At 38.4% G+C, this 18,696-nt stretch overlaps 2 protein-coding genes across 2 annotated transcripts; one reads left to right on the top strand and one right to left on the bottom strand.

The window, feature by feature from the left end:
• Positions 1 to 3,114: 3,114 nt before the first annotated feature.
• On the bottom strand, positions 3,115 to 9,949 carry nphp1 (nephronophthisis 1; the record flags this gene model as incomplete). Its single annotated transcript, XM_079248595.1, has 20 exons — positions 3,115 to 3,393; positions 3,639 to 3,683; positions 3,910 to 3,983; positions 4,063 to 4,175; positions 5,312 to 5,411; positions 5,538 to 5,614; positions 5,781 to 5,863; positions 6,001 to 6,111; positions 6,228 to 6,302; positions 6,422 to 6,550; positions 6,652 to 6,746; positions 7,209 to 7,296; positions 7,402 to 7,444; positions 7,561 to 7,694; positions 7,891 to 7,992; positions 8,577 to 8,775; positions 8,923 to 9,056; positions 9,185 to 9,245; positions 9,405 to 9,466; positions 9,884 to 9,949. The coding sequence occupies 20 exons, from the start codon at positions 9,947 to 9,949 to the stop codon at positions 3,115 to 3,117; spliced, it is 2,070 nt and encodes a 689-aa protein (XP_079104721.1).
• Positions 9,950 to 10,960: 1,011 nt separating this feature from the next.
• On the top strand, positions 10,961 to 14,876 carry LOC306762727 (C-signal; the record flags this gene model as incomplete). The annotated part of the gene is made up of 4 exons (XM_079249326.1): positions 10,961 to 11,287; positions 12,124 to 12,301; positions 12,482 to 12,576; positions 13,819 to 14,876. 4 exons carry the CDS (start codon positions 10,961 to 10,963, stop codon positions 14,008 to 14,010), a joined length of 792 nt encoding a protein of 263 aa, XP_079105452.1. The 3' UTR covers positions 14,011 to 14,876.
• Between the last annotated feature and the right edge of the window lie 3,820 nt (positions 14,877 to 18,696).

Below are 18,696 nucleotides of genomic sequence, written 5' to 3'. Positions count from 1 at the left end.
ATAAAACTGAAATAAAAATCCTGACATGATTGTGATATCAGTTGGAAATATTAGAAATATTATATTTTATTATATTCCTCCAACCAACCAACATGCATGTTAGGTTAATTAGTTACCTAAATATCCTTAATTAGATACTCTAAATTGCCCTGGGCGAGCTGTCCAGGGTGTACCCTGCCTTTCACCCAAAGACTGCTGGGATAGGCGACCTGTTGGAGAAAATTGTTATGAGTTTGGTTTGTATTAAGTATTAGACATATATGCATTGATTTGCTGTGATCCTGCTGTGTTTTGTGTCTATGCACAAAGCTTTCTTTAAGTTATATGATCCTTGTCTGGAATGTGCAGACAAAGTCTGAGACAGGAAGAGTTTCCTGCAGCGCATCTGTTTTTGTCAGCTGCTTGGTTGACCAGTTGTCTAAAGGTTAAAGGTAATAAAGTAATATAGTGAGTGATTGATGCTTAGTGAGTTCAGTTTAATCTTAAATAAGAGATAATGATTGTTTCATATGGTCTGCCCAGCAACTAGGAGGAGTTAAGCATGGTTTATAATCGGGTGTTACTTCAGCATCTGCAGAGAGCGTTCTCTCTCCAAGCTCCAGCGTGTGCTTGTATTAGTTTATAATAAAATGTTCATTGTAAGAAGACAGTTGACTCTTAGATGTATTACAACTTCTCAAGACCAGAGTATTTTCCACCACAGACCCTTCATCGGACTAAGTGGATGGGATAATGTATGAATGAGCCCAGTAAAACACCTGACTGCAGTAAACACAGTCAGGTGTTTAACTGTAATTCTCAGACTTCTTCACCTGTTTTGTTTTGTTTTGTTTTGGGTTTTTTTTTTTAAAAAAAAAACAGTGTCTCTTTTCTCTACATTTTTATTTAGAAAATATTAATTTGTCATTACTTTTGCAAGTACTCCATTTACACTGCTGTCAGCACCGCTCCACATAGACCACTGAATGGAAGGATGAAATCAAGGACAATTATTTTCCACCATCTCACCACGTCATGTTCGAGGCATGTTTAGTTTTGTGGAAGTGACGTTGTGAGATAGAAGGTTATTCTGATTGGACAGGATTAGGGACGCTACTGCCGCCTAAAGGTTTGATATGCTTATGAATGCGCTTAACAACGTGGTTGTGTGTGGATGGATTTGTTTTTGAAAAACAAGGTTGTGTGGACTCTTTTGTTTTATGGCGAAAGGGGGAAGATAGTTGGTTTTACAAAACCCTGGCTACATGTGTACATAGTCTAAAAGAATAGTTTTTGATTGCATGAATCTGCATTTTCATGTGTCTAACAGGGTACTAATAATAATAGAGTGTGAGCATGAGTGGTTGTTTGTTTCTGTGTGGCCCTGCGATGGACCGGCGAGCTGTCCAGGGTGTACCTTGCCTTTCACCCTCAGACTGCTGGGATAGGCTCCAGCTTCCCTGCAACCCTTCATCGGACTAAGCGGTTAGGATGATGAATGAAGGATCAACACAATGCAACTCTCCAGTTGCAATGGGCAGCATGCAGTCACCACGGCAACAGTGCAGGAATGTGGTAATACAGGATGTGGAATATGATTCACCTGCAAACACTGAACCACCTAAGACTCAATGTGTTTGTGTGTGTTAGGGTCTGTACACACACACACACACACACACACACACACACACACACACACACACACAAGAAAACCACTTCAGGTTGTAGACAGGAGACACAAAGTTGTACTTGAAACTACTTAAAGGTTTTGCTCATACACAATAAAAGAAAAAACTCATAAAATCTGGCATTACGGCTGAGATGGTACGGAGAATAAATACTGTTATTACTTAAAGTAAGAATTTAGCATTTTGGATCAAATTGTTTTGATTTTGCAAATGAAGATGGGAAGACAGATCCCTACAGTTGACTGAAAACAGCAGAAACAGTCAGTCAGACTCTTTTTAAGTGATAAAATCTGCCCAGCAGCACTTTCACGCCTAATTTACATGTTTATTTTTATTCCTCTAGGTGCAAAAAATGTTTATGGGGAATATGTTAAGAGTCTAAAGCACCTTTGCTTTTATTCTTCACATAATTAAAGCAAAAACATTCAGTAAATAATCTGCCAGTTTATCTGTGGTCAAAGGTTTAATTCATCATTTTAAATGTGTATTTAAAGAATATATGAAAGACTTATTATTTAATTATAACATATACATGCCAACATTAAACATTATACTATTAAAGATAAATATTAAAATATGACTCTCGATGTGAAACGGCGGCCGTCAGCACCTAAACTGACCCAACCTTCCACTGCTCCTGCTTTTATACCAGGCTAAAAAAAACCTGCAGCCAACCAGTTATTACCTCCAAACAAGGCTCTGATGTCCTGTAACTCTACACTACACACACACACACACACACACACACACACACATACACATAACCAGTGTTGAACTAACGGGTGGAGTGACACTAAATGACCTCATGAAAACACTGAAATCAACATTTCATACTAAATAAATGTTTATTACTGAATCCAAATGTAAAGACACACATGTCAATGAAACTTCAGGAGAAGCAGTGATGGAGAATGATAATAATTAAAAACCTTTTTATTTAATCAACTAAAAGTCATTAGTCTCAGTCAGTAAAGAATGACACGGGTGTGATCTGTTTGGGTCTGATGGCGGAAATTTTTAAAATTTTTTCTGAAAGGCTAAAAGCTTTTAATAAGTCTGCTGCCTTTTATATTCAATAAATCACACAAAGACCCACTGATGACTTTATAAAACTAATTCCAAAGTTGTTGCAATTTCTTCCAGTAATATGTTGCTGCCATGGAACACATAAAGACCAAAAACACACGAGTGGAGCACAGTTATTATTGGACAGGAGTTCTTTCATGGTACTTCAGTCATTTTTCAGGGATTTTGTTTTGTTTAGGTTTTTTAATGAAAGAATTTCCAGTTAACTGGTGAAGGAAATGGCACCAGAATGTATTAATGGCACACTGGAGATGTCGTTTTGCAAACTAGACAAAAAGGAACGATTATTTTTACATTAGAAGCTTATAATAAGGTTTACTCCTGTCAAATGGCACAGTTGCTCTAAGAGGCGATGTTTTCATCACCTCGCCAGACGGAGGAGGTCATAGGTCAGTTCTGTGACATCAAAAGCCAGATGTTGATGTCTTGAGTCGAAAAAGACATCAGAACCTGCTGATTGGCTGCTGGTGAGCTGGGGGTTTTTCAGAGCATCCAGGGTGGCGAAGATGACTCTGGCTCGCTGCTCCTCTGAGGGGGGGTCTGCCCAGCGATAACAAGGCAACGAAGGTGAGTGGAGGAGGAAGTATGCAGACGACATGTAGACTTTAACAAACTCCTGTTTCAGGTGTGGCAAGTCTCTCTGCAAACACACACAAACAAAACTTTTAATGTCCACACACACAAACAGAGAAAAGCCTCTCTAAGTCAAAGTGGCAGCATCCTCTGCAGGCTGCTTCTGCCATTACACGCAAACTGCTCTGTTTCCATTGCGCCGACTTCCACTCATGTCCCGGAGACTTAACAGCTATCCTTGTCAACACACAGCCCTGACCTTACAGTTTACGTAACACACAGCACGAGTAACACAACTGCAGACACACAAACCTTCTGCGCTCTGCTCATGCTGGTCTCAGCCTCCAGCCAGGCACTCTGAAAGAAATCAAATTCATTTTAAATTTGGCAGAAAATCCTGTTACTTAAAGCATCACTGGCTTCTAACTTTTCCCAAACATGATCTGAAACTGAAAACCTTTACAGGGTGACAACTAACCGGAGTTCAGCACAGGCTGATACATGAATAACGAGATTACAGCTCAGTTAACACGGTTTTAAAACGGTTTAAGGTAAGCATGAGCTCACTGCTCTCTTTTTGTACCCTGAGAGCATCCAGCAGGTCTGTCTGGTCCAACAGAACGGGAAAGGTTGAAAGAATGGGACTGCATATTAAATCTGAAACAGAGACAAACATGTTTTTTTTTTTTTTAAAGCTGTGAGTAAGAGCAGTTTGGTAATGTAGCATGAGTGTTACCTGCATTCTGCATGGTAGGCCTGTCCATCAGCAGCGTGTCAGCTAGCAGCTGCCGGTGCAGAGCAAGCAGGTGGACACAGCTCAGGCAGAACAGAAACGTATCTGGAAGGAGACTAAAGACAAATGTTTTGATTTCAAACTTTGCAGACTCATCAAGACAATATCAGCCAACATGCAAAACATCCTGGTGACAAAGCAAAACCGAACCGTTAGCAAACTTTATTCATGCATTAATAAAAGACTCAAACTGCTCTTTTGCTTTGTTATGAAAGTTGCATCTGAGTTCTGAGAAATGAATGCAGCAGACATACGCAGTATAGAACCAAATCTATCAACATAGACTCTCAAAAGTCACAGCGTATATTGGAAATATGCGAGAAGATTCCTGACAACTGTCTGCAGGATTTGGGATAGGATTGCATCAAGGGATGCTCACATCCAGAAGGATGTGTTTAAAGATTCCTGGAGTGCAAAAGCCAGCAGGCTTTTAAGACAAACTGATTAGAAAAACACTTTTTATTTAGATAAGTAACAAGACAATGACCTTATTAGAACAAATCAGCATCTTTTTAAATGGAACACCATGAAAGCAACCCTCCACCAGCACACAGCATTATTTTAGTAATATGATTTCACCGGTCCGAAAGCGTCTGGGAATTTTGATTTATTAATTTTTTATCTGAAATGAAAGAGAAATGATTATATTTCAGCTAAATAATAACCCAAAGCCAAGAAAAAAGGAAAAAATCTTTCTTTTGCTGAACTTCAATGTTACCAAAAAACATTGTCCAAAATGCAAAAAAATAAAATAATTAAAAAAAAAGAAGGAAATGACTTCAAAGCTTCTGACATAATTACTAGTAAGATTTACTGTGGATGTTTTTACAAAAAAAATCCTAAATAAATAAATAAAGGATCTGAAAAGTGACATAAATCTGTTATTTCCATTATTTATCTGAAAATTTCTTTAAAAATAAAATTCTGCTACGTTGTGGAAAACTGAGCAAATTGATGAGAGAAATTAGAAATTATTTGGATCCATTTTAAACCACATTGTAACTACGGAATATGAAAAAGTCTGTGGGGTCTGGAAACTGTGTGCTGGCTGGGTAAACACATGCATTAGCCTGTGAGGATTCAGGAATGTTTCTGAGTATGTTCTGAAAGGATTTACTGACATAAAACCAGATCTCATAATCCACTTCATGTGTTCAAGCTCTGAGGTTGGCTTTCATCCTCATCCTCCCACCTGAGCTGCGTTCTGGTCCGACTGCTGGTGGACTTCAGCTTTACGATCAGTTTGGGCTGCCGCCTGGCCAGAAGCATCTGCTGGAAAACACCACCTGGAGCTGCAAAACACACAAGAGCCAATATGAACTCATGGCTCCAGTTTTTCTGGCATCTTTTCACCTAAACTGAGATGAAATCTCTTAGTTTGCAGCTCTTCCTGCATTATATTTGCAGAATCTTCTTACATGTTCTGGTAACTGGTGCCTCCACTGTGACATCCTTCTCATAGGGGGTGCCTCCATTCACTGGCAGCTCATAGGTTCTGTTATGGTTAAATCAAGATCAGATTTTAAAGTAAAAAAAAAAAAAAAAAAAAATCACAAATTTCTGATGTAAACCAGCTATTGTCCTCATGGTGGACATGGAATATCCAGCTCGGCTATGATGCAGTTCCTATGTGTTAACTCATAGCATTTTTGTGTTTGCACCTGTTTGGGAGTGGATTTCCTGCATCATCAGTCAATTTTAGGAAGGCCCAGCCACAACTCAGGTCTCCTCTCTCACCTGTAGACTAAAACACACTCAAGATCAGACGTATGTTCCTCTCAAACAACTCTTCAGCTTTTTTAGAATTGTCTCACTCTGCAAAGGAGTTTTTTTTTTTTTTACATTTTCATCATCTCATCAGAGTCATGTGTGTGTCCTTACATTTCTTATAAAAGTGACTCCAAGTTCAAAAAACACTCCGAGGTTAGGAGAGGAAGCGTTACAGCGCAGGAAACAGTCTCCATCAAGGAGGGTGGGCAGAATGCCGGTCATCTGGACAAAACGCACAATTATAACAATGCAGTTGGGTGAAACAGAGTCTGAGTGACATCAGTGTTTCTGACATGCATCGTCACGGTGAATGCAAAGCAGCTGCAGTCTCCTCCTACCCTCGGAGAGAAGTTCCAGGTCTTGGGGCTTTTGGAGTTGTAGGCTGCCCTCACTGTGTGGATGTTACTCAACACCTGAAACAAACATCAAGCTCAGATGATAAAAATCAAATTAGATTGAACTGTTTCCGCTACTGAAAGACGAGGAAGTACAGAGAGAATATAAGTGGGAAAAGGCAGAGCGTATGTGAAACCTGAACTCCGTCGAAGGCACAGAGGCGGACGTGCCTGCTGAGGACCTGAACTCCCACACCAGGAGTGGGAATCATCCTGCAGTTCCACAAAGTGAAACAAACGCAAGTTCTGACCTGGCGAGAACGAACCTGCATGACAGGAGACTCACATGTAAACCAGAAAGACCAGTTCCAAAAGCCACGTCCAGAGGAAAATCAGCATCTTCATTAATACAGAAGGACTCACTCACCCTGCCGGTGTCAGGGTCCAGGAAGAGATCTTTAAAGGAGAGCTGTGATTGGCTGAGCTCAGGCTGAATATAGTGACTTCCTCTGTATGTTATACCTATAATACAACATAAATGCTGACAGATTTGTTTTTTAATCCTACAATTTAACCAAATATTAATAAAAATAGCACTAATAGTACTTTTTGTTAATTATAAAGGCTTAAAAGCAAAGCTTCCCTAAGACCCTCCACCTTGCTGTCATCATATTAACCAAATAAATGCACTGCAAACACTCCTGGGGTGAAGAAAATATCAAATCTTTTGAACACAATGCAATAAAACATGAAAATATCTGGCACAATGATGGGAACTCATCACAAAAACCTGTGACTTCCAGGAGCATTAAGACAGTTAATGTTGACTGAATGAACAGGGATAAAACCAACCACTGCATTTTACTGCAGCACCATTGCATGAAATTTAAAGTGTGTCAGTGGATAAGAACAGCCTTTACACACACACACACACACACACACACACACACAAACACACATAACATTATGCTTCTGCATAATGACCTTCCTCCTCCAGCAGTTTATTGAGAGTTGATGGTCTGAATCCTGAAGGTATAGCTCCCATGGCCGACAGCACGTCTGTGGCATCAATCTGCCGCACACACAAACACACCGAATATCATCAATTTGTACTATTAAAAACTTCAAAATGTGTTCAGCAGCATCAGGTCTAACAGTGCTAATGACACAGTTCTACCTCAGTGAGAGCCTTCCTGACAGTCGACCAGTTGGAAGCAACACTGTCAAATAAATAAACAAACAAACAATAAAATAGTCTTTGACGGTCTAATCTGAAAGAAACAGGTGACAGAAAACGAAGCTTCATGTGTGTAAACTGAAAAGTAAAAACACTAACCTGTGTTTGTTTCCTTCCTCCATGGGCTCTTCATCTTCTTCCTCTTCTGACTCCTCCTCTTCACTATCATCATCCTCTGCATCCTCATCATCCTCTTCATCCTTGTCATCTTTATCATTGACACCAGAACCAAACTAACAGAATAAAAAAATAAAAACAAAAATTATAATATTAGTGTAGGTTGTGAATATGTATTTGTTCAAATATAGAGAATCCTTTGCAGACTTTATTTTAATTCGTGCAGTCATGTTTGATTTAAAAAGATGCTTCAGCTTCAGATTCAGTGTAAAGTCGTAGTGAAAGTACTTGACTGCGATGCAACTTTCGTACCTTTAGGAAGGTTTTTGGAACAACTCCTCTGTTGCCTTTTGTGTCCTGAGCCAGCCACCATCCATCTGCTGTCTTCCTGATTATCGTTAACACATCTCCTCTCTGAAACAGAAACACACCAGAAGGTTCACCATAAATCACAAACATACAGACTTTACTTTGAGGGGATTTCAGGCAAAAATAAAAACATCAGACTTGAAAAAAAGCATAATGTGCTATTTAGTCATTTGCATAGTGTCTTATGTATATGCCTACAGACTGCATTTAATCACATCAGAAAACATGATGATGTTTGGCAGATACACCAAAACAAGCTTTTAAGTTACAACCCTGCACATTAACATCTCCAGTTACATATTTATGTTTCCTTTTAAGCTTGTTCTAGTTGCCGGACTCTGACCAGTAGATTTGGATGGCTACAGCGCCATCTTCTGTTTTAAATACATTTTGCACAATATAACATTTTTAAAAAACTGTGCAGGGTAACTTATGATGATATTCTTACAGTAGCAGGGATCATCTCTCTTTCTTTATTTAATAACAGAGATATCTTGTCATCAAATAAATTAAAGATTCACTTAAACTACAGTGCAACTTCTTTTTTTAAATACAAACTTTCACCTCTACAGACCAAGTTACTGGTCTGCAAGTTACAGACATGTTTTCTGAAACAGGAAGTACTTCACCTGAACAGATAAATCTCCATCCTGTTCTCCTTTGAAATCACTGAGGACTGTGTAGATTTGAGTATTCGCCTGAGATGGTGGCTTTGTCGCTCTCTTTTCATCTTTATCATCGCTCCCATCATCGTCTGTATCATCATTTTCATCAGCACTGTCTTCATCGTCATCATCATCATCATCACTATCTTCTTTTGATGCAAAGCTATGGATCAAAACATATTAATTGGGGAAAAGTGAGATTTAAGGCTGAAATTGAATAACAAAAGTTATGTGTGGTGCAACAGGTGATGCACCAAAAACAACTAGTTTAGTCATTTGTTTTCTTTGCAGCTAGCACACAGGTACTGACCCTGTTTCTGTGCTGGGTCCTGGTGGTGAAAGCTTCAGAGACAATGTATTCAGAGACTCCAAGATGTTTTGTAGTCGTTTCTCCTCTTCCTGTTTTCTCTGATCATAATTCCCCACAGGAGCCAGCTCATCAGCCTGGAAAAACAAAGCATCAGATAATTTGGCCACATCGTCTGACACTGTGACACAGCAATTTCTTTGAGAAGCAATTATTATACAGCTCTCCCTGCCGATTCCAACAAGGTGTCTTTGGCACTACTAACCTTTGTCAGCTTCTGTAGCGACTTTTGAGTCTTTTCCGCAGAGATTTGCAGTTCTTGACATCTGATGGAAATTAAAACATGAAAATTAGACTACAAAATAGGATGGGTAAAACACAACTTATGCAAATGTTAACTATATCAGCTGAGAAGATGATCATCCTGGTGTCAGCTGGAGCTGCAGCAACAACTCCAATACTGCTGCTGGGTCAGAAGTATTTACCTTTGAAATGCCTCGTCATTAGACCCAGCCTTACTTTGTACATCCTTCACAAGACTGTCAACCTTTCATCAGAAACATAAAACAATAAGAAATGGCAGTTTGCAATCATTTTCATTTGATGTTAAATTCATATGTTTACATATCTATCTATCTATCTATCTATCTATCTATCTATCTACCAATTGCATATGTGTGGCAAATATGCAATTATTTCATAATATTGACCAGGGAGTGCAAAATAACACCCAACCTCAGATTATCAGCTCTTTAAGGTCTTACTATGTGTGCTGTGCTTTCACTTAACTTTCCAAAATCTTCTTATTAAGATCAACTTTGCCTTAAACTTAATCTTTACAGTAAAATGATACATAGATGAGTTCACATATGTTTATCCTCGCTCACACCACATCGTAATTTCATCACAAAAATTTAGTCAGTATAAAAACAAACACACAGGCAGTCGTCATTCCTAAACAAACCTGTCTTTTCACTTCATCTATTTCTCTGTGGATGATTTGCAGCGGCCCTCTTCGTTTTAGAGGCATTTATGCGCTGTTTTTATGGTGAAGTCCATGTGTTAGCAAAGCGCCTGTCTTGCTAACGGACGCTACACGTCCACTTGTCGCTAGGCAACGGATTTCTTCTTTGGATACAATACCAGAGCACTACGGATTGAGTCGACTGTTTATGCACTTGTTATTTTCCTGTTCTTCTTTGTCAAACATAAATATCTAAATAAAATGTACTCATTAAGTTTTATACATAAAAATGAATACACAATAAGCAAATACAGACACAATATGAGGTTTCCCCGACAAAATGTTTAGCGATTAGGTGTCAGCTATCGCCACCTGGCGGGCTGGAGTGGGCTACAGAACCGGTGGTCGGTATGAAGTTAACTGAGAAATCCTCACCTCATGGAATGAAATGAAAAATACTTTATCAGTCCCCGAAGGGAAATTCAATAAATATATCATAAAGGTATAAATCAACATGTCTCAGTGCATAAATATTTTTCATTATCTTCTTTTTTACAGACTGGTTCTATATTCAAGGTCATATTTAATTCCGGATTTTGTGTTTAACAACCACAGTGTATTAATTGGAAATATCTACTCATTTTAAGCTCTCATAGCACTATTATGTTATAATTGAAGGGTATTTAACATTGTGATTCCATATTGATTTATTTCAGGAGACTTTTTTTTATTGCAACGTGCACGTGCAAATGTCTAAATTGTGTAACTGTCTTCAAACCGACCTCAGGGTGGCGTACTTCATTTGTTGTGAAACGTGTTACCTTCAGGTACCCTCGTTACTGTAAACTTTTAGAAAGAACTTTTTATTTAATTGAAGATTTGATAACACATGTTAATAGTTTTTACTATAATGTATATGTATAAATCTGTTATTAGTCTAAAACAAAGCTTTTATGTATATCTAATCTGGATTACGTGATATTACCTCAGATAATCACGGACATTACAAACATTTGCGGAGATCTAAACGCAGCATACACTGTATCACGTCATCGATTGCATGGTAGTGAAGCTGTAATGGCTGTCCCCATTGCTCTCATTCAGGGTGCCAGCAGAGGACTGGGGTTGGAATTCTGCAAACATATCTTAAAAAACAAAAGTCTTGCTTCTGTCATAGCAACATGTCGAAACCCGGACGGGTCGGCGGAGCTGCGCGGCTTGGCTGGCCAACACCCGGGCAGACTCACGGTCCTCAAGCTGGACGTGAACCAGGAGGAGGACATCCGCGGGGCTGCTGAGCGAGTTAAAGACAACTTCGGTCGGCTGGACCTCATAGTCAACTCCTCGGCGATGCTTCACCCATCTGGGAAAGGCGAGACTAGCCTGAGGGATGTTTCTGCGCAGGTAGAGTATCATTTTATTGGCTTCCAACCAGTTTTTAATTCTTAATTAAATGAATGAAGCATGAGTCATTTAGTTCTATCACTTGTGAATTTTCTAATTATTTTAAAGGATGTTAAAGTTTCTTTCTAATGCCGGAGGCACTTTGCTTGCTGTAAAAGATGTTTGTGAATGAATTGCTTCAGATTATGTGCTTAGACTGCTTTCTCACTGTTCTGTTGTTCAGCTATGTCCATAATGAAGTCCAAAGACCCACCTGTAGGGCCGGATTAAAAGTGCACAGGCCCCCGGGCCCAGAGTGTTCCAGGGGCCCCCTTCCCCACCCAACATTGTGAAAATTGTGAATTCAATTCAGTTCAATTCAATTCAACTTTATTTATGTAGCGTCAAATCACGGCAATGCCATCTCAAGACGCTTTACAGACAGAGAAGAAAATATAATGAAAGTCAATTCATAGTAGCCTATAAAAGGAAACCAGCAGATTGAGTTGGGTCCAGCTCAATCTCCCATCCTGAGCAAGCACACTGGCAACAGTGGGAAGGAAAAAACTTGATACACTGTGAAACATTTCTAGCATCTCTCAGCCAATGGTGCCAATAGCAATACACTAGACACTATGGTGTAACTATCTGGTTTTTATGTACATTTTGTTTCATGCCCAAACTGCATGTGTTTGCCCTACATGGCCCCCAAGTGGACATCGGCCCCTGGGCATGTGCCCATAATGCCCATTGGATAATTCGACCTTGCCCACCCGGTGACCTTTGCTGATGCTTACTGGAATCCCAATCAATATCCTAATAGAACATTGTTTAATCTAGACATATTTTCCTTTTAGGGTGTCATTTCCACCTTGATGACCAACACAGTGGGTCCCCTGGTCATGGCAAAATATTTTACCCCTCTTCTTCAGAAGGGGGGTGGTGGGTTTGGCCAGCAGCCTGCAGAGAAAGCCAAGCAGCACAGTGGCATCATTGTCAACATCACAGCTAAAGTGGGGTCCATTGGAGATAACGGTATGTACTGTGTGTTTTGTTTGTTTGTTTCAGAGATGTTTACTGACACAATACAAGGTGCACCACTGCTAAACCTTTAGGGAGAGCAAAAAAAAAAAAAGTAGCACATAGGCTCTATAAATTAATTTACACTAATGCATTATGATTTTTCTTTCTCCACTTTCCACTCTCACCTTGCAGGACTTGGTGGGTGGTACAGCTACAGGATGTCTAAAGCAGCTCTCAACATGGCTACCAGGAATTTGTCCATAGAGTTGGGCCGCAGTCGACCAAAGGCAAGTTCTTATTTCACCGTAATAAGGAATCAATGCCTCCCATCTACAGTGGCTAAGAAAACAGTAAAACTTAAGATAATAAATACAAAAAGACAAAACACAAACAAATGAACTGAATAGTTTGTGGGAACTCAGAAAAGTGCTAGACTGCTTGTCTTTAAGGAGCTTGTTTAATTCTTTATACAAAAAAAGCAGGATCAATTTTCAATTATCAATATTTAAAAAACAACATAGCTGGATAGGTCCCAGCAGTGAGATAACAAAAAAGATGCATTAAAATTAGTCTTCATAAGTCTGATTTAAGAAATGTTTCTTCTTCTATGTTGATTTATAAACAAACATGGACTCATAAGTTGCTGTTTCAACCTTTAAATCAGCTAATTCTTTAAAGTTAATGCATCAAGCCACAGCCTAGACCAAGTTGCAAAACAACCATATTAATGGAGAATGGGATTTTCTTTTTAATTATCATCATTTGGGATCAGCCATCTGGGAACAGTCATGGGACAATTATTGAACAAGCTAGGGACTCGATACGCCCACAAATGGAAAAAAGAATGGTCTCACAAATTAAATGTACCCTTCTGTTTAACAGTTCTGTTGTTAAATCAATTTTTTACAACACTTTTTTTTTAAAAAAATCTACTACACCCAGCAGTATGGTAGAAATTATCCAATTTTTCTTACTTTTTTTTTTTATTGTTGTCTTGATAACAAAAATATCCTGTTTTCTCTTTTCTTTCTTTACTAATTAACAGACTTTTACTTTCGCTAAAAACTGTAACTGTCACTAGGCATCAGTAAAGAAGCTGGTTCGTCCACAATTGCATCATCACCTGTTTTCAAACCCAAACAACACATTTTTATGGATTTTTAGATTTTAGCTGTCACAGTTGTGTGCTTTTTGAAAGCAGAAGTGATTATATTTCAGCAAGTGGCTCTGGAAAACCTGACGGGACAAATTTTTAATATCTGTTTAATCAAGTAATTATATCCTGAACAACCCTCAGCATGCTGATGAGAAGGACGTAATGTGTTAATTATCATAACAACTAGTGAGAGTAATGAATTGACACAGTATTTCATGAGAAAACTTTATCCAGAGATGTTTTGGGGTTAGCCCCTCACGGAGTCTGGTGTTCCATCAGCATGTTTGCATGTAAACATAACTACATTTCTAGACTTGTCAGTGAAAGGATGTCAGATTCTGACATGCATACCTGCTTTTGTTGATGTTTCCAGGTGGTGTGCGTGTCTTTGCATCCAGGAACAGTTGACACCAATCTCTCCCGGCCTTATCACAGGAATGTGCCAAAAGACAAGTTGTTCAGCACTGAACATTCAGTCAGCTGTCTGATGAGCATCATAAACTCACTAAGTATCGAAAAGACTGGAAAGGCATACAGCTGGGATGGTACCGAGCTTCCCTGGTAGAACCAATAAGTGGATAAAAATAGAAGTGAAGTTACCCGTCGCTGTTCTTGGTACAAACGGGCTGTACTGAGATGAAATGGACTTTGAAACAGGTTGATGTACAGGAGGTGTTTTAACCGTCGAAGGCAAATCCTCTTTGCTACCTCGAAACCAGAATGCCATCACACTTAGACCAAATGTGGCTTCAGAAAGAGTTGCAGAGGGTGGGAAATAATGTTTTCTGTTTTGTTTTTTTTAACTAACCTGGACCTTTCTTTCTTGTATTATCTATATAAACCAATAACTTTACATTAAATGGATATCAAAGTATTATTTTAAAGTTTTTGGTGTTCAGTTCCAGCCTTTAATTAGGGTCCGAGCCATACGAAGTATGGCAGGGCCCTATTGTTATTGAAATGTTTATTATTATTATTATTATTTTTTATTATTATTATCTGAAATTATACGAAGAAATTCCTTCTAAGAAGATCAAGACGAGATCTTAAAGGGAAAAATGAGTGAAACATTTCAAATTTAATTGGTTTTGCTTTGATATTTGTGACATTCAGGTACGCAGGACAAACCGCACAGGCAGGTTGAAAAGTTTGTTTCTATTACATGTGAATTCACTTTGGTTGCCAATGTCATGCAGTTGGTTGAGATTGAAGCCGGTTTGAAAAAGAAAAAAGGAAAAAGGATGATCCAAAATACCAGCTGCAGCTTTCTGTTTGGCCCTCACAGTCATCTCAAACATGCTGTGGGTGCAAGACAACCTAAAAATATCTCAGAACATGAAGCTATTTGCTAAGAAGAGGAGCAGGGAATTCTAGGAATCAAACAAAAAGTACACGAGGATTTGTACACGCAACAGTTTTTACATTTTTAAATGTTTTACACTGATCATGTGAAATAAAGGCACATTCAAGAACAAGTTTCCAAAATAATCTCTTAATACAAAGCAAGTTCAGCTCCCTCCTGGTTTCTTTGTGATAGCCTGAACTGTAAGACAGGATTATGATTTAGTTAGTTAATTTATTTCAAACAAATGAAAGAAAATAAGAAAAGAAAAATATACGTACATACCTATACATACATATGTATATACACGTACGTATATGCATACATATACATACTAATTAATAAAATAATAATAATAATAATCACAAATATTAATATTATTAACAATAATGATAATAATTCCTCATCAATTTGATAAATAAATCTGTGAGATAAAAGGAGTTCGAAAAAGGAGTGGGAAGAAGTGTGCTTTTATTTGGTATTCCCACCCTTTTCTACTCATCTAGTTTTCCATTCTGTCGCTGCACGTCATAACGTCCTTTGTGGGAGCTGTCTGCAACCAGGGTGGCGGTGGTGGATAGGGTGCAGTGCTGCTGGTGCCTGCCATTGTGTTGCCCCGGTGCGAACGGCTCCTCGGATGGCGTTTCAACGACTAGTCCGTCTGCACTTACCTCTCTCATTTAGATGTATCTAAAAAGGGGGATTTGACGTATCTTTTTATGTAATGTGTCTGTCTGTGTGTTTCCTTCATGTCTGATTTTAAACTGTAAAGTGCTTTGAGTTACATATTCTATGTTGGAAAAGCGCTTCATAAATAAAGTTTTTGATTTTTGATTTGAACATACTTATTCAATTTACTATCTATATTTACATTCACATATTTACTCTTACACACACATTTCCATATACCTCCATTCATATAAACACATCCACACAGATATACTACATACATACATATACTTACAGCCATGTCTACTATAATAGCCAGCCTAGTGCTGGGCTAATGAAGTGTTGCCGGTAATGCTAGGTCTGACGCGCCTGGCGGCTATGTTTACCTGTTGCTTCTCCGTGTCCATCAAAAAAGGGAAATCCAGAGGCCATTAGAAAGGTATCAAAACAGTGCGATCTTTATTTTATCATCCCAAGTTAAAATCCACAAATCAGGAGAGCATATATGAAATAACTCCGCCGAAGCGGTCAAAAACCTGTGCGCCCTTCCGGGTCAACACCTGCCCCCACCTCATTGGCACTTACCAATATCGATATGGTGACAGCGCCACCCAGTGCACAGTACATGAACCCCATTAAATTAATTCATTTCATTATACATATTTGGCTCCTATATCTACAAAATATTACATATCCATCTGCTTATAACATTCCTTATATCTTTTTTTTTCATTTTTTTATCCCTTATCCATGTACTTTTTCAAAATGAAATTTTTGTACCTCTTTTTGAATATATTTATGTTTATGCTTTGCTTTAACTCTTCATCCAGCTTGTTCCACAAAGTCACTCCACAGCTTGATATGCACATACTTTTCATTGTTGTTCTTTTTGCTTTCTAAATTATAGCTTTCCCCTTAAATTATAATTTCCTTCTCTTTCTGTGAACATTCTCTTAGTATGTTTTGGCAATAAATTATTTCTTGCTTTGTACATTATTTGTGCTGTTTTATAATGAATCAAGTCGTGAACTTTAATGCATGTGAACTTATAAAATGTAATGTAATGTAGTGGTGTAAATTCAAGTTTATGATCTTTCTCTATATTTTTCCTCTTCAGATTTCATGCAAGTTAACAAAGAAGAAGAAAAAATTAAGTATTTTTTTGCATCATAGGTGTTTTTTTTTCCACATGAAATACACATTCTGACACCGTCTTCAAATGGAAAAAAACATGTAGCCCACTGGTTCACAGACTAAAGGCAGGTTTCTATGACAACGTGAAGCATTGTTTTCTGCTTGTATCACTCAAACATGCACCTCAACAGGTTTCCCATGTAGTTTGTTCATTCTCAAGTGAGGCACTGCAAATTTTGCATAAAACACACCTCTGCCTAAAAGTGTTGATTCTTGTGCAATTGTCCTTAATTTGATCATTTTCTGTTTTCCCCACAGTGGTAAGTTGGGCAACCTTCCGGTTTTTGTTGTGAGCTCAGGCATCCGTATGGATTGAACACTTCTATCTGACACCATTTCAGTCTGATTTTACTGTCTGGAAAAGAATCAAGAATACTTTTTTTTTTGTTATCAATAACAGAATCAGAGGCAAGTTGTGTGTCTGGACTGAGTTACCATGGTGATCCAGCCAGATGAAACTGACAACATAGTACGTATATTCTACAGGGGATCCAGACATTTTCATCCCACTGTAACTGTATTATTTCTGGTCTTTATGCCAAATGAAGCTGATCACCCTCTGATAGTGGTTCTGATCTCAGTGAATTATCAGAAGGAAGAAAAAAAAAATTAAATTTCTCAAAATGTAGAACTCTTTCATTTAAGCAGGAGCTGGCATCCACGAGACGAAGGTGGACGTGAAATTCCACACAACTAAAACATGCCGGTCCCTAATCCTGCCTCTTTGGTATTCTTCAGCTCTGCCTCAAAAAGTTGTACATGCAAGCTGGTAACCATGGCAATAGTTGAAGAGACAGATTAAGTGCATTCAATTGGAAGCAAGGGTGACTAAATTCGGTCCACAATTGATCTGAAAGCTATGCAAGCTTTTAAAATGCATGTTCTTACACACCGAGCATGGTGGCTGCATTGTCTAGGTGTGACACTTCAGTTTCAGACTGTATCAGCTTGAAACTACCAAACTGATGGCACAACGTTGCCCTTGATTAGCTTAAGGCTGCTCAAATGTGACATTTGAAACATTTATATTCACAGGTTTTTTTTCTGTTATCTCTCCTAAATTGGGAGCATAACATCAAGCAGCAACTTTTCTATACTGTTGCTACTCTTTTCATTCCTATTAGGAAAACTGGAAACACCTTTTGAGATGAAGAATGACTTTTCTGTTATGAAAAAGTGACTGATTTTTCTTTAGTATTGTCTTTCTAGTGGTTTATCATATCACCCTCCTGACCTCATTGTTTGACAGTATGAAATTAAATGAAAATGAAAAATACTTTATTAATCCCCAGAGGGAAATTCAATATTGTAGCTGATAATTAACTAGAGGAGGTCTTGTTCCAGAGGCTGATGGCTGCTGGCAGGAATGATCTTCTGTATCTTTCAGTCTTACAGCAGACCTGAAGAAGCCTAAGTATGTTTAAATTTCTAGACTAAAAGGTAAATAATTTTTTAGAAAAAAAGAAATCCCTAATAGCATTCACCTGATGTCAGTCACTGGTTTAATCTGGTTGTAAAGTTAGTGGTAGTTTATGTCATTGGAGGTCATCAGACAGCTGAGATTCAACAAATGCCACAGTCAGCTGAAGTTCACACTTAAAGCACTGTGGGACATCCCACTGGTTAATTTTAGTCAGCTATGATTTATTATCATAAATAGAGGCACTAGGAGGAGCCAAAGGAATCTGATAGTACTTGTCTCATACATTACTGCAGGGAAAGGAAAATGAGGGGAAAAAAAAGGAAATTACATGAAAATGTTCTTATTGTTTAAGCTACACAGTCCCTCTTTTAATGTGATGTGCAAAAATAGCCTCATTTTCACTGGAACATGGTCATAAATCATCACCACATGTTTTATTTAAATTAGTCTAAAGATCAAGACCTGCTAAGCAAGTAGAAAAGCTTATATTTATGCAGCTTTTATATGGCTTACAAGTTTGTTGCAGTGAGAGCAAAATGTAACCTCATATCCTCAGTCACTTTGTTTGCAAACTGGCAGAAATGACATTGCATGCGATGCATTTGGATGCCGTGTTTGTGCGT

This window comes from Telmatherina bonti (assembly GCF_933228915.1).
Source record: "Telmatherina bonti genome assembly, chromosome: 11".
Lineage (NCBI taxonomy): Eukaryota > Metazoa > Chordata > Actinopteri > Atheriniformes > Telmatherinidae > Telmatherina > Telmatherina bonti.
Note: the sequence above shows the minus strand (reverse complement) of the source record. Positions and strands in the feature narration are given on the sequence as shown.